This window comes from Beta vulgaris, chromosome 7 (assembly GCF_026745355.1).
Source record: "Beta vulgaris subsp. vulgaris cultivar EL10 chromosome 7, EL10.2, whole genome shotgun sequence".
NCBI lineage: Eukaryota > Viridiplantae > Streptophyta > Magnoliopsida > Caryophyllales > Amaranthaceae > Beta > Beta vulgaris.
This window is the reverse complement of record NC_079208.1, coordinates 16,052,193-16,064,576: the sequence shown is the minus strand read 5'-3', so window position 1 is coordinate 16,064,576 and position 12,384 is coordinate 16,052,193. Positions and strand designations below refer to the sequence as shown.

Genomic DNA, 12,384 nt, shown 5'->3' with positions numbered 1-12,384 from the left:
ATTAAAAGTACAGTAGTCCAGCTCCCATATTTCTTGTATTCGCCCATAATAGTTGCTTTCAGCATGTACAGGCGACTTATCTTTCGAGCTTGCATATTGTGTAGACGACGCCACAAGTGAAACACCACTATTTTGTTGCGATCTTGACTTTAGATCTTGACGTTCAGTCCAAAACGTATACCCATTAATATCATAACCCTCATAAGAGCGTACAGCTTCACGAGGACCAAATGCTAACCACTTGACTGTTTCAGGAACACTTTCATCCAAATCATTGAGTACTCGTTTATGAAACCAATCAATGAAAGTCTTGTTATGCATTTGCGTCAATGCCCTCACTCCTTTTCCAGGATTGCTAACACGTAATTCCTCCATATGTTCACTTAAATAAGGATGGACATCTGGTACGTGATGCAATACAAATAAGTGAGCTTGTTTACGCTTTTCTACGGAAGGTGTGATCAATTTTGAACCAATTGTACCCTTGCCCTCAAGTCTGCCCTCGTGTCGGGATGTCGGAAGTCCAACAGGATCAACACTAGCAAAATACTCAGCCACAAAATTACTGATCTCTTCACCCACAATCCCTTGAATTATACTACCTTCTGGTTGTGCAGGATTTCGAACTTTATCCTTCAAAGTTCCCATATATCTCTCAAAAGGATAGCACCACCTCAAAAACACTGGACCACACAGCTTAATTTCTCGAACTAGATGGACAATGAGATGGACCATAATGTCAAAGAATGCGGGGGGAAATACATCTCAAATTTGCATAGAGTTTCAACTACTCTGCTGCAAGGAATCGAGGGTCGACGGGTCTAGGACTTTGCTGCAATTATGATGAAAAATGAACACAGTTCTGTAATGGTGTGCCTCACATGCTTTGGAAGTATCCCACGAATTGCAATCGGTAAGAATACTTGCATCATGACATGACAATCGTGCGATTTCATACTCGATAACTTCAACTCACCATTTAAGGTAACAAAGCGCTTCATATTCGATGAGTAGCCAGTAGGGACCTTAATGCCATACAATGACTCGCAAAAAATCCGTTTCTCTGACGCGACATCGTGTAGCAAGCTGGTGGCAAATAATTCTTCTCCGAATCCTCCACCTTTTTACTTTTCTGAGTTTCATCATCAACCCTTTCCTCCCCTCTTTTCTTCTTCCTTCCGTCCCTTTTCTGAGCCCACAACTCTGGTCGAATCCCCTCTTTTTCCAAGTAAAGTCGTGACGCCTTAACATCTTTTGTCTTGCCCGGAATATTCATAAGTGTCGCGATAATAGCTTCACAAACATTCTTCTCTATGTGCATGACATCCAAACAATGTCTGACCTTTAGATCTTTCCAATATGGGAGTTTCCAAAAAATGGACTGTTTTTTCCATAATCCTGTAGGTCATCAACCTCACTAGCAGGTTTACCAAAGACTGTTTCAATGCCCTTCACCTGATTATAAACTTCAGTACCAGTTAATGGTCTATGAGCAACTTCTTCTTCAACCGTCCCATCGAATGCCTTCTTCTTAAACCGATAGGGATGGTCGCGGCTGAGGAGCCTTCGTGTGCGCATATACACATGTTTGCAGCCCTTAAGGTGTGTAGATTTCATGTCATCTAAACAAATCGGGCAAGGTTGTTTTCCTTTAGTCTTATACCCAGATAAGTTCCCATAAGCTGGATAATCGTTCATAGTACAAAAAAGCATGGCACGCAGAGTGAACATCTCATTAGCATACGCATCAAATACTAACACTCCTTCGTTCCACATCTTCTGTAAATCTTCAACAAGCGGCTGAAGGTATACATCTATGTCATTTCCAGGTTGTTTGGGCCCCGATATAAGAAGCGACAACATCATGTACTTGCGTTTCATGCACAACCAAGGAGGCAAGTTGTAAACCACTAAAACTACTGGCCATGTACTATGCTGCGAGCTGAGATTGCCAAAAGGGTTCATGCCATCCGTACATAATCCAAGCCTCAGATTCCTATCCTCATTACCAAATGACTTATGCACCCTGTTGATAGTTTTCCACTCAGGCGAATCAGCCGGATGCTTGAGCAGACCGTCTTTCTTCCTACGATCTGCATGCCACCTCAAATTCTTCGCATCTCCTTTAATTGAGAACATGCGCTTAAATCTAGGTATTATGGGTAGATACCACAACACCTTGGCTGGTGGTCCTTCACTACCTCCAGCTCCTTCACGCTTGTACCTCGACAATCCACAACGTGGACACTCATGTAAATGCTCATACTCATTACGATAAAGCACACAATCGTTAGGACAAGCATGTATCCGCTCGTACTCTAAACCCAAAGGACACATCAGCTTCTTCGCATAATAGTACGACTTTGGCAGTTCATTTCCATCAGGGAGCATCTCAGCTAAAACTTCCAACAACGATGTGAAACTAGAGTCCGTCCAACCAGCGTTCGACTTAATGTTGAACAGTGTTACCACCGCGGAAAGTTTGGTGTACTTTGTACAACCTGGATACAACGGCTTTTCAGCAGCCTGACATAGACTCAAAAATACGAGGTCGTCTACACGACTGATCTTCAACCTCGTGTATCATCTCGTCTACCCGATCCCTATCTCATCTCCAAATTCATCATCCAAATTCTCATCCCCTAACTCATCATCATCCTTCTTTTTTCTTCACATACATCATTCTTTACTCCAGAGCTTCCCATATACCTCCCCTGCTCACCATGCCAAACCATACGTGGTATTGAGGCCTAAACCCACGGCGAAAGACATGCTCCCTAACCACATGTATACTACTAACCTTGCTCACATTTCTACAATCCAAACAAGGACAATAAAAGTCGACTGCTCCAGAGGATGTTTGATATTCTAATGCACTTCTACAGAAATTCTGAGACCCCATTCACAAACTCAATCGATTCACGACTACCATACATCCAATACGATCCATCTCATTCTAAGAACCACCTCTAATAATTAAACACACATTCATTATAATGCATCAATCATTATTAAAGTACATACACTCACATATTCAAATCACACACGTATACAACAAGCAAGATAGTGACATGTTCAATTGTATGCATGCACCGAAGGTCCTTATCACTCCAACCTACCCATCCTTGGACGTCTAATCTCACTAGTGAATATATGCACCTTTCAATTCTAAGGAAAATCCGGCAGCATTTCCCAACAGTTCTCCAAGTACACAATGTAGATAATTGCTTATCTACATATGTACCCAGAGAACAATGTAGAGAAACGATAAGCCAATAATTTCCTCAGAATTGAAAAGAAGACACACATTCACCACCTAAGTGAGATCAAACGTCCAAGAACAGTCCCAAACGGGGACTATTCAAGATTTACTCTTAATGAGTAAGTCTTGAACGGGTATCTAGGCATATGATGATGATTCAAACAACTTGTAGATTTCATATATAGCTAAATCACATTGCATTTTCATACAATAATAACTTAATAAAAAATACATATATACATCAATAAATTATCATAACTTTAATCAATTTGAAGCACATGACAACTTTGTTTACATGTTGAACTAGTTACCTCTTAACACAAACGACGAGCAATGAAGAGAGAAGAGATAGTTGGACCTTTAATCTGCCTTCCTAAGCCTCTTCTTCCTAGCATTAACAAAACCCACATTGCACATTAATCATTTAATTCAATTAAGAAAAAACAAAAGTAACTTAAAAATAAAATTAATTCATACCTAATTAACCACTCAAATGGTGGAGAAGAGAAGAGAAGAGAAGGGTATTGGTATGGTGGAGGTCACGGTTGCACGTGGTGGGTGGCGAAAGGTGGTGGGCAGCAGTGGTGGAGCAATGTGGTGCGCAAGGTGGTGGGCAGCAGGGGCAGTGGAGTTAGGTTGCGCAAACCCAGTGGTGGTGGGCAGCAGTGGTGGAGCAATGTGGTCGTGGTGGTGGAGCAATGTGGTCGTGGTGGTGGAGCAGTGGTGGTGAGCAGCAGTGGTGGTGGTGGGCAGCACTGTTAGGTCGCGCAAATTTCTCGTCGTAATTCTCTAAGGGAGGGAAAGAGGGAAATAGAATTGCTCGTAATTCTCTACTGTACATGCGCGCACTAATTCATACCAAAAAAAAATCTAACGTAGGGTTGCGCTTGTGAAAAAAGCGCAGCCCTTCTACTTTATAGGGCTGCGCTTTTTTTTACAAGCGCAGCCCTACTAAGACAGAAGGGCTGCGCTTTTTCTACAAGCACAACCCTACTAAGTGAAGGGCTGCACTTTTCTTTTAAAAGCGCAGCCCTTCTGTTATGTAGGGCTGCGCTTTTGAAGAAAAGCGCAGCCCTTCACTAGTAGGGATGTGCTTTTAGAAAAAGCGCAGCCCTTCCTGCGCAACCCTTCCTTTTTTTCCCCTAGTGATAAGACAAACTTCTGTCATTCTAGAAGAGGCTAAGCTACATTAAATTTTAATAGCAGGAGATATTATTTTGTTGAGAATTTGAAATTCTTAAAACCGTAGGAAGATAAACTCTCATCTTCTAGAGAGAGAAGTGAGAGAAACTTATCGAAATCTCGAAATTTGAATAATCTAAGAAGGAAACTTGAAGATTTGGATGTTCCTTGCAACTTTAATGAGAATATATTACTCTCTCATATCTTGTTGCTATATTTTCTTATTTTCATGCCATTCTCACTCTATTTACTTGTTCATATTAGATTAGTGTTTTAGTTCTTGTTAGTAGTTAATGTCATTTAGTTTATAATTTATTATGATTTCTGAGTAGCTATTTCTTTGGGAATGATTTGAAGTTATTAATGAGTTCATGAACCTTTGAATCCAACATTGGGTTTTGACTTGGATAATCTTGATTAATTGATTTGGCATTTTCATGAATGTTTGTGTGATTGGCCATCATAGGAGCATAATTTAGGTACTTTTAGTGAAGGATCGAGAGATGAAGTTAAGGGGTTGCCTCAAATCGATTATTAGGCTTGAAGGACCATGAGAATAGGGACTACGTAGCCCATGTGACTTAGTTTGCTTGTTTATGTTTATCATATTTATGGATATGCTTGGTTGAATGCCTTAGCCATGAGAATAGGTCTTCGGTAAGAGACTAGGCCAATCTAGCTAGCTCGAGAGCGTGGTTAGAGTACTAATAGATGAACAATTTCCCTCAATTAATCCTCATTGTTGATTCCCATTGTCATTGCTTAGTTTGTGAATGGTTGATTGGTGGATACCTTCCTAAACTCATTGTTCTTATTGTCTTTATATCTATAAATCTTCTAAAACATAAACCTAGCATAGCTCATCGCAAATTGATACTTATTGGTGATTTTCTTAGTCCTTGCAGATTCGACTCTTTACTTGCCATATATTAGATATTTTAGCTATCTTTGACGTGTTTACAACGAGCACGTTAAACCGCTCCACCCTGCCCAAAACCCAACCCCAACGTCACACAAACTACCCACGGAAGTCCCCACCCACCACGATATTAAAACCTAACCACCATTGACCCAAATCATAGGCTACTAACGCCCGACCCCAACCCCTCCCAAACCTCGAGCCGAACCCCACCCTCCTAAACTACTCAATCAAAAAAAACCTACGAAACCCACCTTCACGGTCTCCATTCTCTTTCTACTCCTAGATTTGTAGTTGAATTTTGCTAAGTCGAAAAACTTGTCGTTTGTGAATTTTGCTCTAAACGAATCATGACATTTGTGCTCAGTAACCTCACCAATAAGTTGTATGAGAAGAGGAAGAATGTTGCTCTTGAGGAGGAGGGAGGAAGCCATCCCCCAAAACATAGCCTCCCTCCCTCCTCTAGCCATCGATGCAAAGCCTGTGGGCTAGGGTTTTCGTGGCTTTTTTTAGGGTGGGTAGTTTAGACGATGGTGGTGGTGGGATTTGTGGGAGGAAGGAGTTTAAGAGAAGAAAGAGGGATTGAAACAGAGGGAAAAAAGGAGGTAAGATGGTGAGGGAGCAAGGAAAAAGGACAGAGGGAGCTGGGGGTGGCTACTAGTGGCTGGGGTGTGAGAGGAGGCATGAAGGGAAGTGTGGGAGGGGGTGGGGAGGGTTTTTTCCTTTTAGTTTAGTTAATAAATTTTTTTTGGAAGTGAAAAAAGGTCAAAGTAAGAGTGAAGTGAGAGGAGTGTACAAGAGAGATAAGGAAAAACAGTTTTCTCTTTATTTAAAAGAAAAATGGTTTTCCATCATTGGGAGAGTAATTTTACCCCAAGAGAAAATGGTTTTACACCCTTTTGCCAACCAAACAATGTAAAACTGAAAAATAGAGGGAAACAGTTTTTCGAGAAAACGTTTTACGCCTTATCAAACGGAGCCTAAGTGTAATGTTATAAGGGAAGTGTCCTTAAAATATTCATAGGAATTGAACTCGTGTTTTTTCTCCAAAGAAAAGCAATTTTCGTTATTACTCATTACCACCTCTAAGGCGGTTTTGGATGAAAATGAAATATTAAGAAGAAAAATTAACATTTTAAGATAAATTAACATCATTCATAAATTTCTTCATAAATTTATATATAAATTCATTCATATTAGGAAAATTTGTCAGAAACAACCTTTTATAAGACACTTTTTGTCAGAAACAACCTTTTAAATTTTTTTTTTGTCAAGACAAACCTTAAACCAAAATATTTTTGTCACATTAAACCTTTGGTACGAAAAAGGCCCTTGACTTAGTTTTCAGGCGTTGACCATCCCAGCCCCACCCACGAAACCACCCCCAACCCACGAAATCAGCCCCCTCGCTTTCCCCCACCCTCGAAACTACCGCTTTCTTCCCCCACCCTCAAAACCACCAACCCTCACTTCTCCCCACCCGCAAAACCGACCCCGACCCTCCCTCCATCCCACCCTCAACCGTGCCCCTCAAACCCTAAATCCCCACCCAAACAAACCTAAACCCAAACAAAGAAAGAGGAAGGGGTGGTTTTGGGGTGGGGGGAAGTGAGGGTTGGTGGTTTGAGGGTTGTGGTTTTGAGGGTGGTGGGAAGAAACAATGGTTTCAAGGTGGGGGAAAGCGAGGGGGTTGATTTCGTGGGGTGGGGGGTGGTTTCGTGGGTGGTCAACGCCTTAAAACTAAGTCAAGGGTCTTTTTCCGGCCAAAGGTTTATTGTGACAAAAAAATATAACTTTAAGGTTTGTTTTGACAAAAAAATTTTAAAAGGTTGTTTCTGACAAAAAGTGTCTTATAAAAGGTTGTTTCTGACAAATTTTCCTTCATATTATTACAATTTATAACCAACTAACAAACTGACAATTAATATCAAAAAATTTAAAAATCTAGTGCTTTGCGAGTTTGCATCGGTATAACGAACCTAATGGTTTGGGAGGAAGGCTAGGGTTTAAGAAAAAGCACATGAAGTTCGTACCCCTACCTCCCCAAATACCAACCCGTAGATTTTGCGGCGATTACAAAGAAATTCCTCTCTCTACAGAGTTACAGATTTCATTTCTATCTGAAAAGTTCGATTTCCAGCATTAATTCTAGTTACTATTCGAGAAAACAAATTTAAGGAGTTTTCGACGATTCCACAGGATTGAAGGTTTGTTTATGACTAATTTTAGTATATATTGTAAGTTATGAGTGTTAAAGTTTGTAGTTTGGCATTAAATATTTGCTTAAGAAATTTCCAATTGAAGTAGCTAGTATGCGAGCTCAAAAAAAAAAAAAAAAACGCCACTGACTTCATTTCTCATGTTTTAGATTAATTGAGCTCTTTTTGGAAAAAAAAAGTAGTAGTTCTAATTGTTGTATTTTTGGGTATGGAATTGTGAATATTTTCAGGTGGTTGAAAAATGAATTTCAAGAATGTCAAGGTTCCAAATGTGCCTGGTGGCGGTGCTGCATCTGCTCTAATTAAGGTCGGAATCCTTGGTGCTGTTGGATTATATGGTATCACTAACAGTCTTTACAATGTGGAAGGTGGTCATCGAGCCATTGTTTTCAACCGCGTTTACGGTGTTAAAGAGAAGGTAGAAGTTCTGTCGAAATTGTATCGCTTTAAGTTTTCAGAAATGAATACATTTCATACTTGTACTCTATGACAATTGACAATCTATGTTTTTTTCGTCTTTCAAGTTGTATAGATTCGTATTTCCATTGTGTCGACATGTAGACTTGTGTAGTTAATACTTAATATGATGTCAGATACGTTGCTCGCGTGAATTTTGTTGCAAGGGGAGCTTGTTTGGGAATTTCTTAATCATTTTGAAATTGGGACCTCTAAAACATCATCCTTAATAAGTTAGTTCAGATACTTTACAGAAGTAATATTGCTGTATGTGGTCTATTATGGTCGTCAATTGGTCATAATTTCTAAAGACTTTGGCAATCATATTTTAGGGGCTTGTAAAAGTTGGTTTTCCATATATATATGCTTTGTAGAGCGTTTTTGGTTAAAAGTTTAATAAACAATTGGATTGTTGTTCATAAATACAGATGGAAAAACTCAGAAATGTGAAGTGTAAAGTTTAGGTTGTGTGCCGCTGGTTGTGCTTATATGTTTCTGTTGCTTGATTTGCACTTTGATATATATTAGCTTGTGCTACGTGGTAAATTTTGAAAGCTTAGGTTGTGTGACTCTGGTTCAACTTTTATTTTGTCGCTTGCTTTGCACTTCTATACAAGTTAGCTTGTACTGAAACTTGGATTTTGTACATTTAGGATGTGTCCTTCCTATCATCTTTATATGTTTCCGTTGCTTGCTTTGCACTTTAATACTTCATGTCAGCCTCTGCTGAAAATTGAATTCTATAAATCTATACTATTTGGAGGATTATTGTTTCCTGCTATAGTTCATTTTAGTAACGTCTGCTTTCATGTAGTACATTTGATGATTTTTTTTGATTCATAGGTTTACCCCGAAGGCACACATTTCATGATTCCTTGGTTTGAGAGACCAGTCATCTACGACGTTCGTGCACGCCCTCACCTAGTGGAAAGTACATCTGGAAGTCGTGATCTTCAAATGGTAAGTTGCTGCTATAGTTAGTGTTGTCTTATCTGTAGCTCTGATGTACATGTACTGCATTATTGCTTAAAGATAGTATCAAATTTGTATAACTAAATTCTTCATGGTAGTGTGCCTTTCTAGAGTATACGTCCACTTTGCCGTCCTTTTTTTCTGCTTGAGCTAATCTCTGTACATATTTCTATGTGACTAATCCTCTCCTATAAGCGCCTTATCTTCCCAGCTACTATGACATATACTCAAACTCTTAGTCTTTAGAAACAAAATGTAGGTCCATCACTCCATTGCAACTAAGAAGTAACCTTTATCCGTTCCTACATGTCCTCCATCCATAATCGCCATACACTGGTTTTGCAATATGCACTTGGTGTAAGGACAATGGTTATGTTCCAAGAGGCAAAGCAAGTTATACTTTCACCAGTACGTCTATTGCTTGCAAGAAGCAGTCTTTTGCGTTCTTAGTTGATTTCACTTTGGTTGGATGGTTATGGATTTTAATCACCAATCTTCAGTATCTTTTTGAATTGTTTTTCTTTGAGGTGGATTTAAATAATGAGTCAACATTTGGACTATGTTTGCTGAACTGTCTGATTATGAGTTTCAGGTCAAGATTGGCCTTCGAGTTCTTACTCGCCCTGTGGCTTCAACATTGCCTACAATCTACCGTACACTTGGTGAGAATTACAATGAAAGAGTCTTGCCATCCATAGTTCACGAAACTCTGAAAGCTGTAGTTGCTCAATACAATGCAAGTCAGCTACTTACTCAGCGTGAGGTAATCCAATATTGTTTTTCTATGTGTAGTTTCGAGTACTAAAATATCCTACATATTATTATGCAAGATATTTCAGCAGCTTTACACCACTTCAGATATCAGAGGATTTCTTCTCGTATTATATATGACTATATGAGTGTACTGTTGTTCGGTGAAAATGGCCCTAAGGCGCTCACACAAGTGCTAGCAATTGTAGATAACTTGAGAAAGAATAATATTAAATAATTAAACTTGATTCAAGTGATTTTTTGATGTCTCAGGCTGTTAGTAGGGAAATCCGGAAGATAATGACAGAAAGGGCCGCAAACTTCAACATTGCTTTAGATGATGTGTCCATCACAACTCTTACCTTCGGTAGAGAGTTCACTGCTGCAATTGAGGCTAAACAGGTAGCTGCACAGGAAGCTGAAAGAGCCAAGTTTATTGTTGAAAAAGCTGAGCAAGACAAGAAAAGTGCTATTATCAGAGCACAGGTAAGAAAGCATAGAGATACCAAAAACTTCTTTAAGCATAATATCAGATTTCATAAGTAGTTTGGCCTTCACTTCATTGATTTGTGTGACATGGAGGGTCATCAGAAAGTTCTGGAAATGTGCCACCTTTTGTGGAAGTTGTCAATTGTGTTCCACTTTATTGTTTTCTCCAGTTCTTTCCATCTGCAACTTGATCAATGTGGAGCATCCCATGTTCTTCTCTAGTGAAAATAGTTGATGTGCGTTAAAGCTGGATGTTCTGTTAGTTATGGCCTTTTTACTAGCTGAACTTTTTTCAGAATCAGGGTCTTTGTTGTGTTCAGTGTATGCATAGTTGTCATAGTAGCATTAAACTTTCTGTCCATCAAATGGTTTTGAAATGTGTTTGTATAGAGGAATTTGGTGGGAAAGGGAGAATTTTCCCTTATTTAGATATAGCATGGGGACAGGGTATGAAATTGAAAGCATTCATTTCCACTTCTTTGGATATAGCATGGGGGAAGGGTAGGAAATTGAAAGGGTTCATTTTCCATAAGCCAAGTCCTTCCATTGTTGGAATGATTTGAAAGGAATCTGCGTGCTCATTCTTTCCTCTCCTTCCCCTCCTTACCTTTTCCTTCATGATTGCTATTCAAACAAAGTATTAAGGTTATCCTGGATGTTTCTTCTCAAGTATGTTGGTAATAATACTATATCTCTTTGATGTGGTTGCCAGGGAGAAGCCAAGAGTGCTCAACTCATTGGTCAAGCCATTGCCAACAACCCGGCTTTTATTACTCTGAGGAGAATCGAAGCTGCCAGGGACATTGCTGGGACAATATCCAATTCAGCAAACAAAGTGATGTTAAGTTCAGATGATCTTTTGCTCAACCTTGGTGATATGACACCTGAGCCAGCTAGTGGGAAGAAGTAGAATACTGTGCTTGAGATACCTGGTCTGCAGTTGGAACATGCAACACCCGTTATTTGGGAAGATTTTATGAAAAGAGAGTTTTTAGAGTTTGAGGAACTTTATGTAAATGACAGGCTTTGATGATCTTCTCAGCTGCTTATGATCTTACAGATCCTCTTGAGTGTTAATTACATTCAAATCTTAATCAACATTTTGCCTAAACACTTGCTGAATAAGCAGCCACCCTATGGTAATGAGATTTGAACAATCTTATTTTGCTGGTTATGAAATGGATGTTGATGTTCAAATAGGAGTTGCCTAGATACTTGTCTGTTGTTTATATAGTCAGGTAATTTATTTACTTCATATGGCTTTGTCTTCATTGTTGTATACGAGTTTTCTTGCGGTAGTGGCTAGTGAGCATGGATGTGTACTTTACCCGTGAACTACGATATGAATTGTGTCTTCAGTTTAACAAAATACAGTATAACATATGAAAGCTTTGCCCCACCCGACTTCAGTTCATGTAATGTGGACCTTTTCTATGTAATATACAAAAATATGTCTACACTCCTATTATTTCGCTTATTATGAATTGCCAAACATAAGATGTTAAATTAATTGAGGAAAAAAAAAAACGGTTATGTCATCAAGTACCTTCAAATTTTCAAAAGATTCACCAGGTATCCTTGTATTTTTCCAAATTCACTAGATGCCTTTTAGTTTCATAGCGATACATCCAAATACCCTTAATAAGTAACGACGATCAACTCCTTTAGTGTTAATTCTAATTATATCCTAATTAAATCCTAATTAAACTTTAATTAACCTAATTTAATTTTAACCCCTAACTTCTAATTCGAACCCTAAGCCCACCACCATCCTACCCCACCACCTGCCCCACCCCAACCCTGCAGCACCCACCCCTCCGCCCTCGTAGCCCCTATCCCAGCCGATTTTCGCAGTCCCTCCCCTACCCCCACGTTGATATCTGCAACCCCCACCCCTTCCCTTGCGCGTATTTTTCGGGTAGGTTGCACTTTCGAAAATATTAGTAAACCCCTTCCCTTTGTGTTTAAACTTGCCAGCTATGTTATGACCGAATTTTTGTCACTTTGTCTAGATCTAGGGGTAGGGCTACGATAATTGAAGAGGGTTTGGGGGGGTGGCTGCGAGGGGAGGGGTGGGGAGTTGCGGAAATCGAAGGGGAGAGGGTGTGGAAATCGACGGGGGTAGGGAAGGGGGG

General features: G+C 39.6%; 1 protein-coding gene across 1 annotated transcript; it reads left to right on the top strand.

Moving 5' to 3' along the window:
- The first annotated feature begins 7,337 nt into the window (after window positions 1–7,337).
- LOC104908977 (prohibitin-1, mitochondrial) lies at window positions 7,338–11,504 on the top strand. The gene is made up of 6 exons (XM_010698149.4): window positions 7,338–7,570; window positions 7,813–8,000; window positions 8,882–8,998; window positions 9,603–9,773; window positions 10,034–10,246; window positions 10,962–11,504. The coding sequence occupies exons 2-6, from the start codon at window positions 7,824–7,826 to the stop codon at window positions 11,157–11,159; spliced, it is 876 nt and encodes a 291-aa protein (XP_010696451.1). The 5' UTR covers window positions 7,338–7,570; window positions 7,813–7,823; the 3' UTR covers window positions 11,160–11,504.
- Window positions 11,505–12,384: the final 880 nt, after the last annotated feature.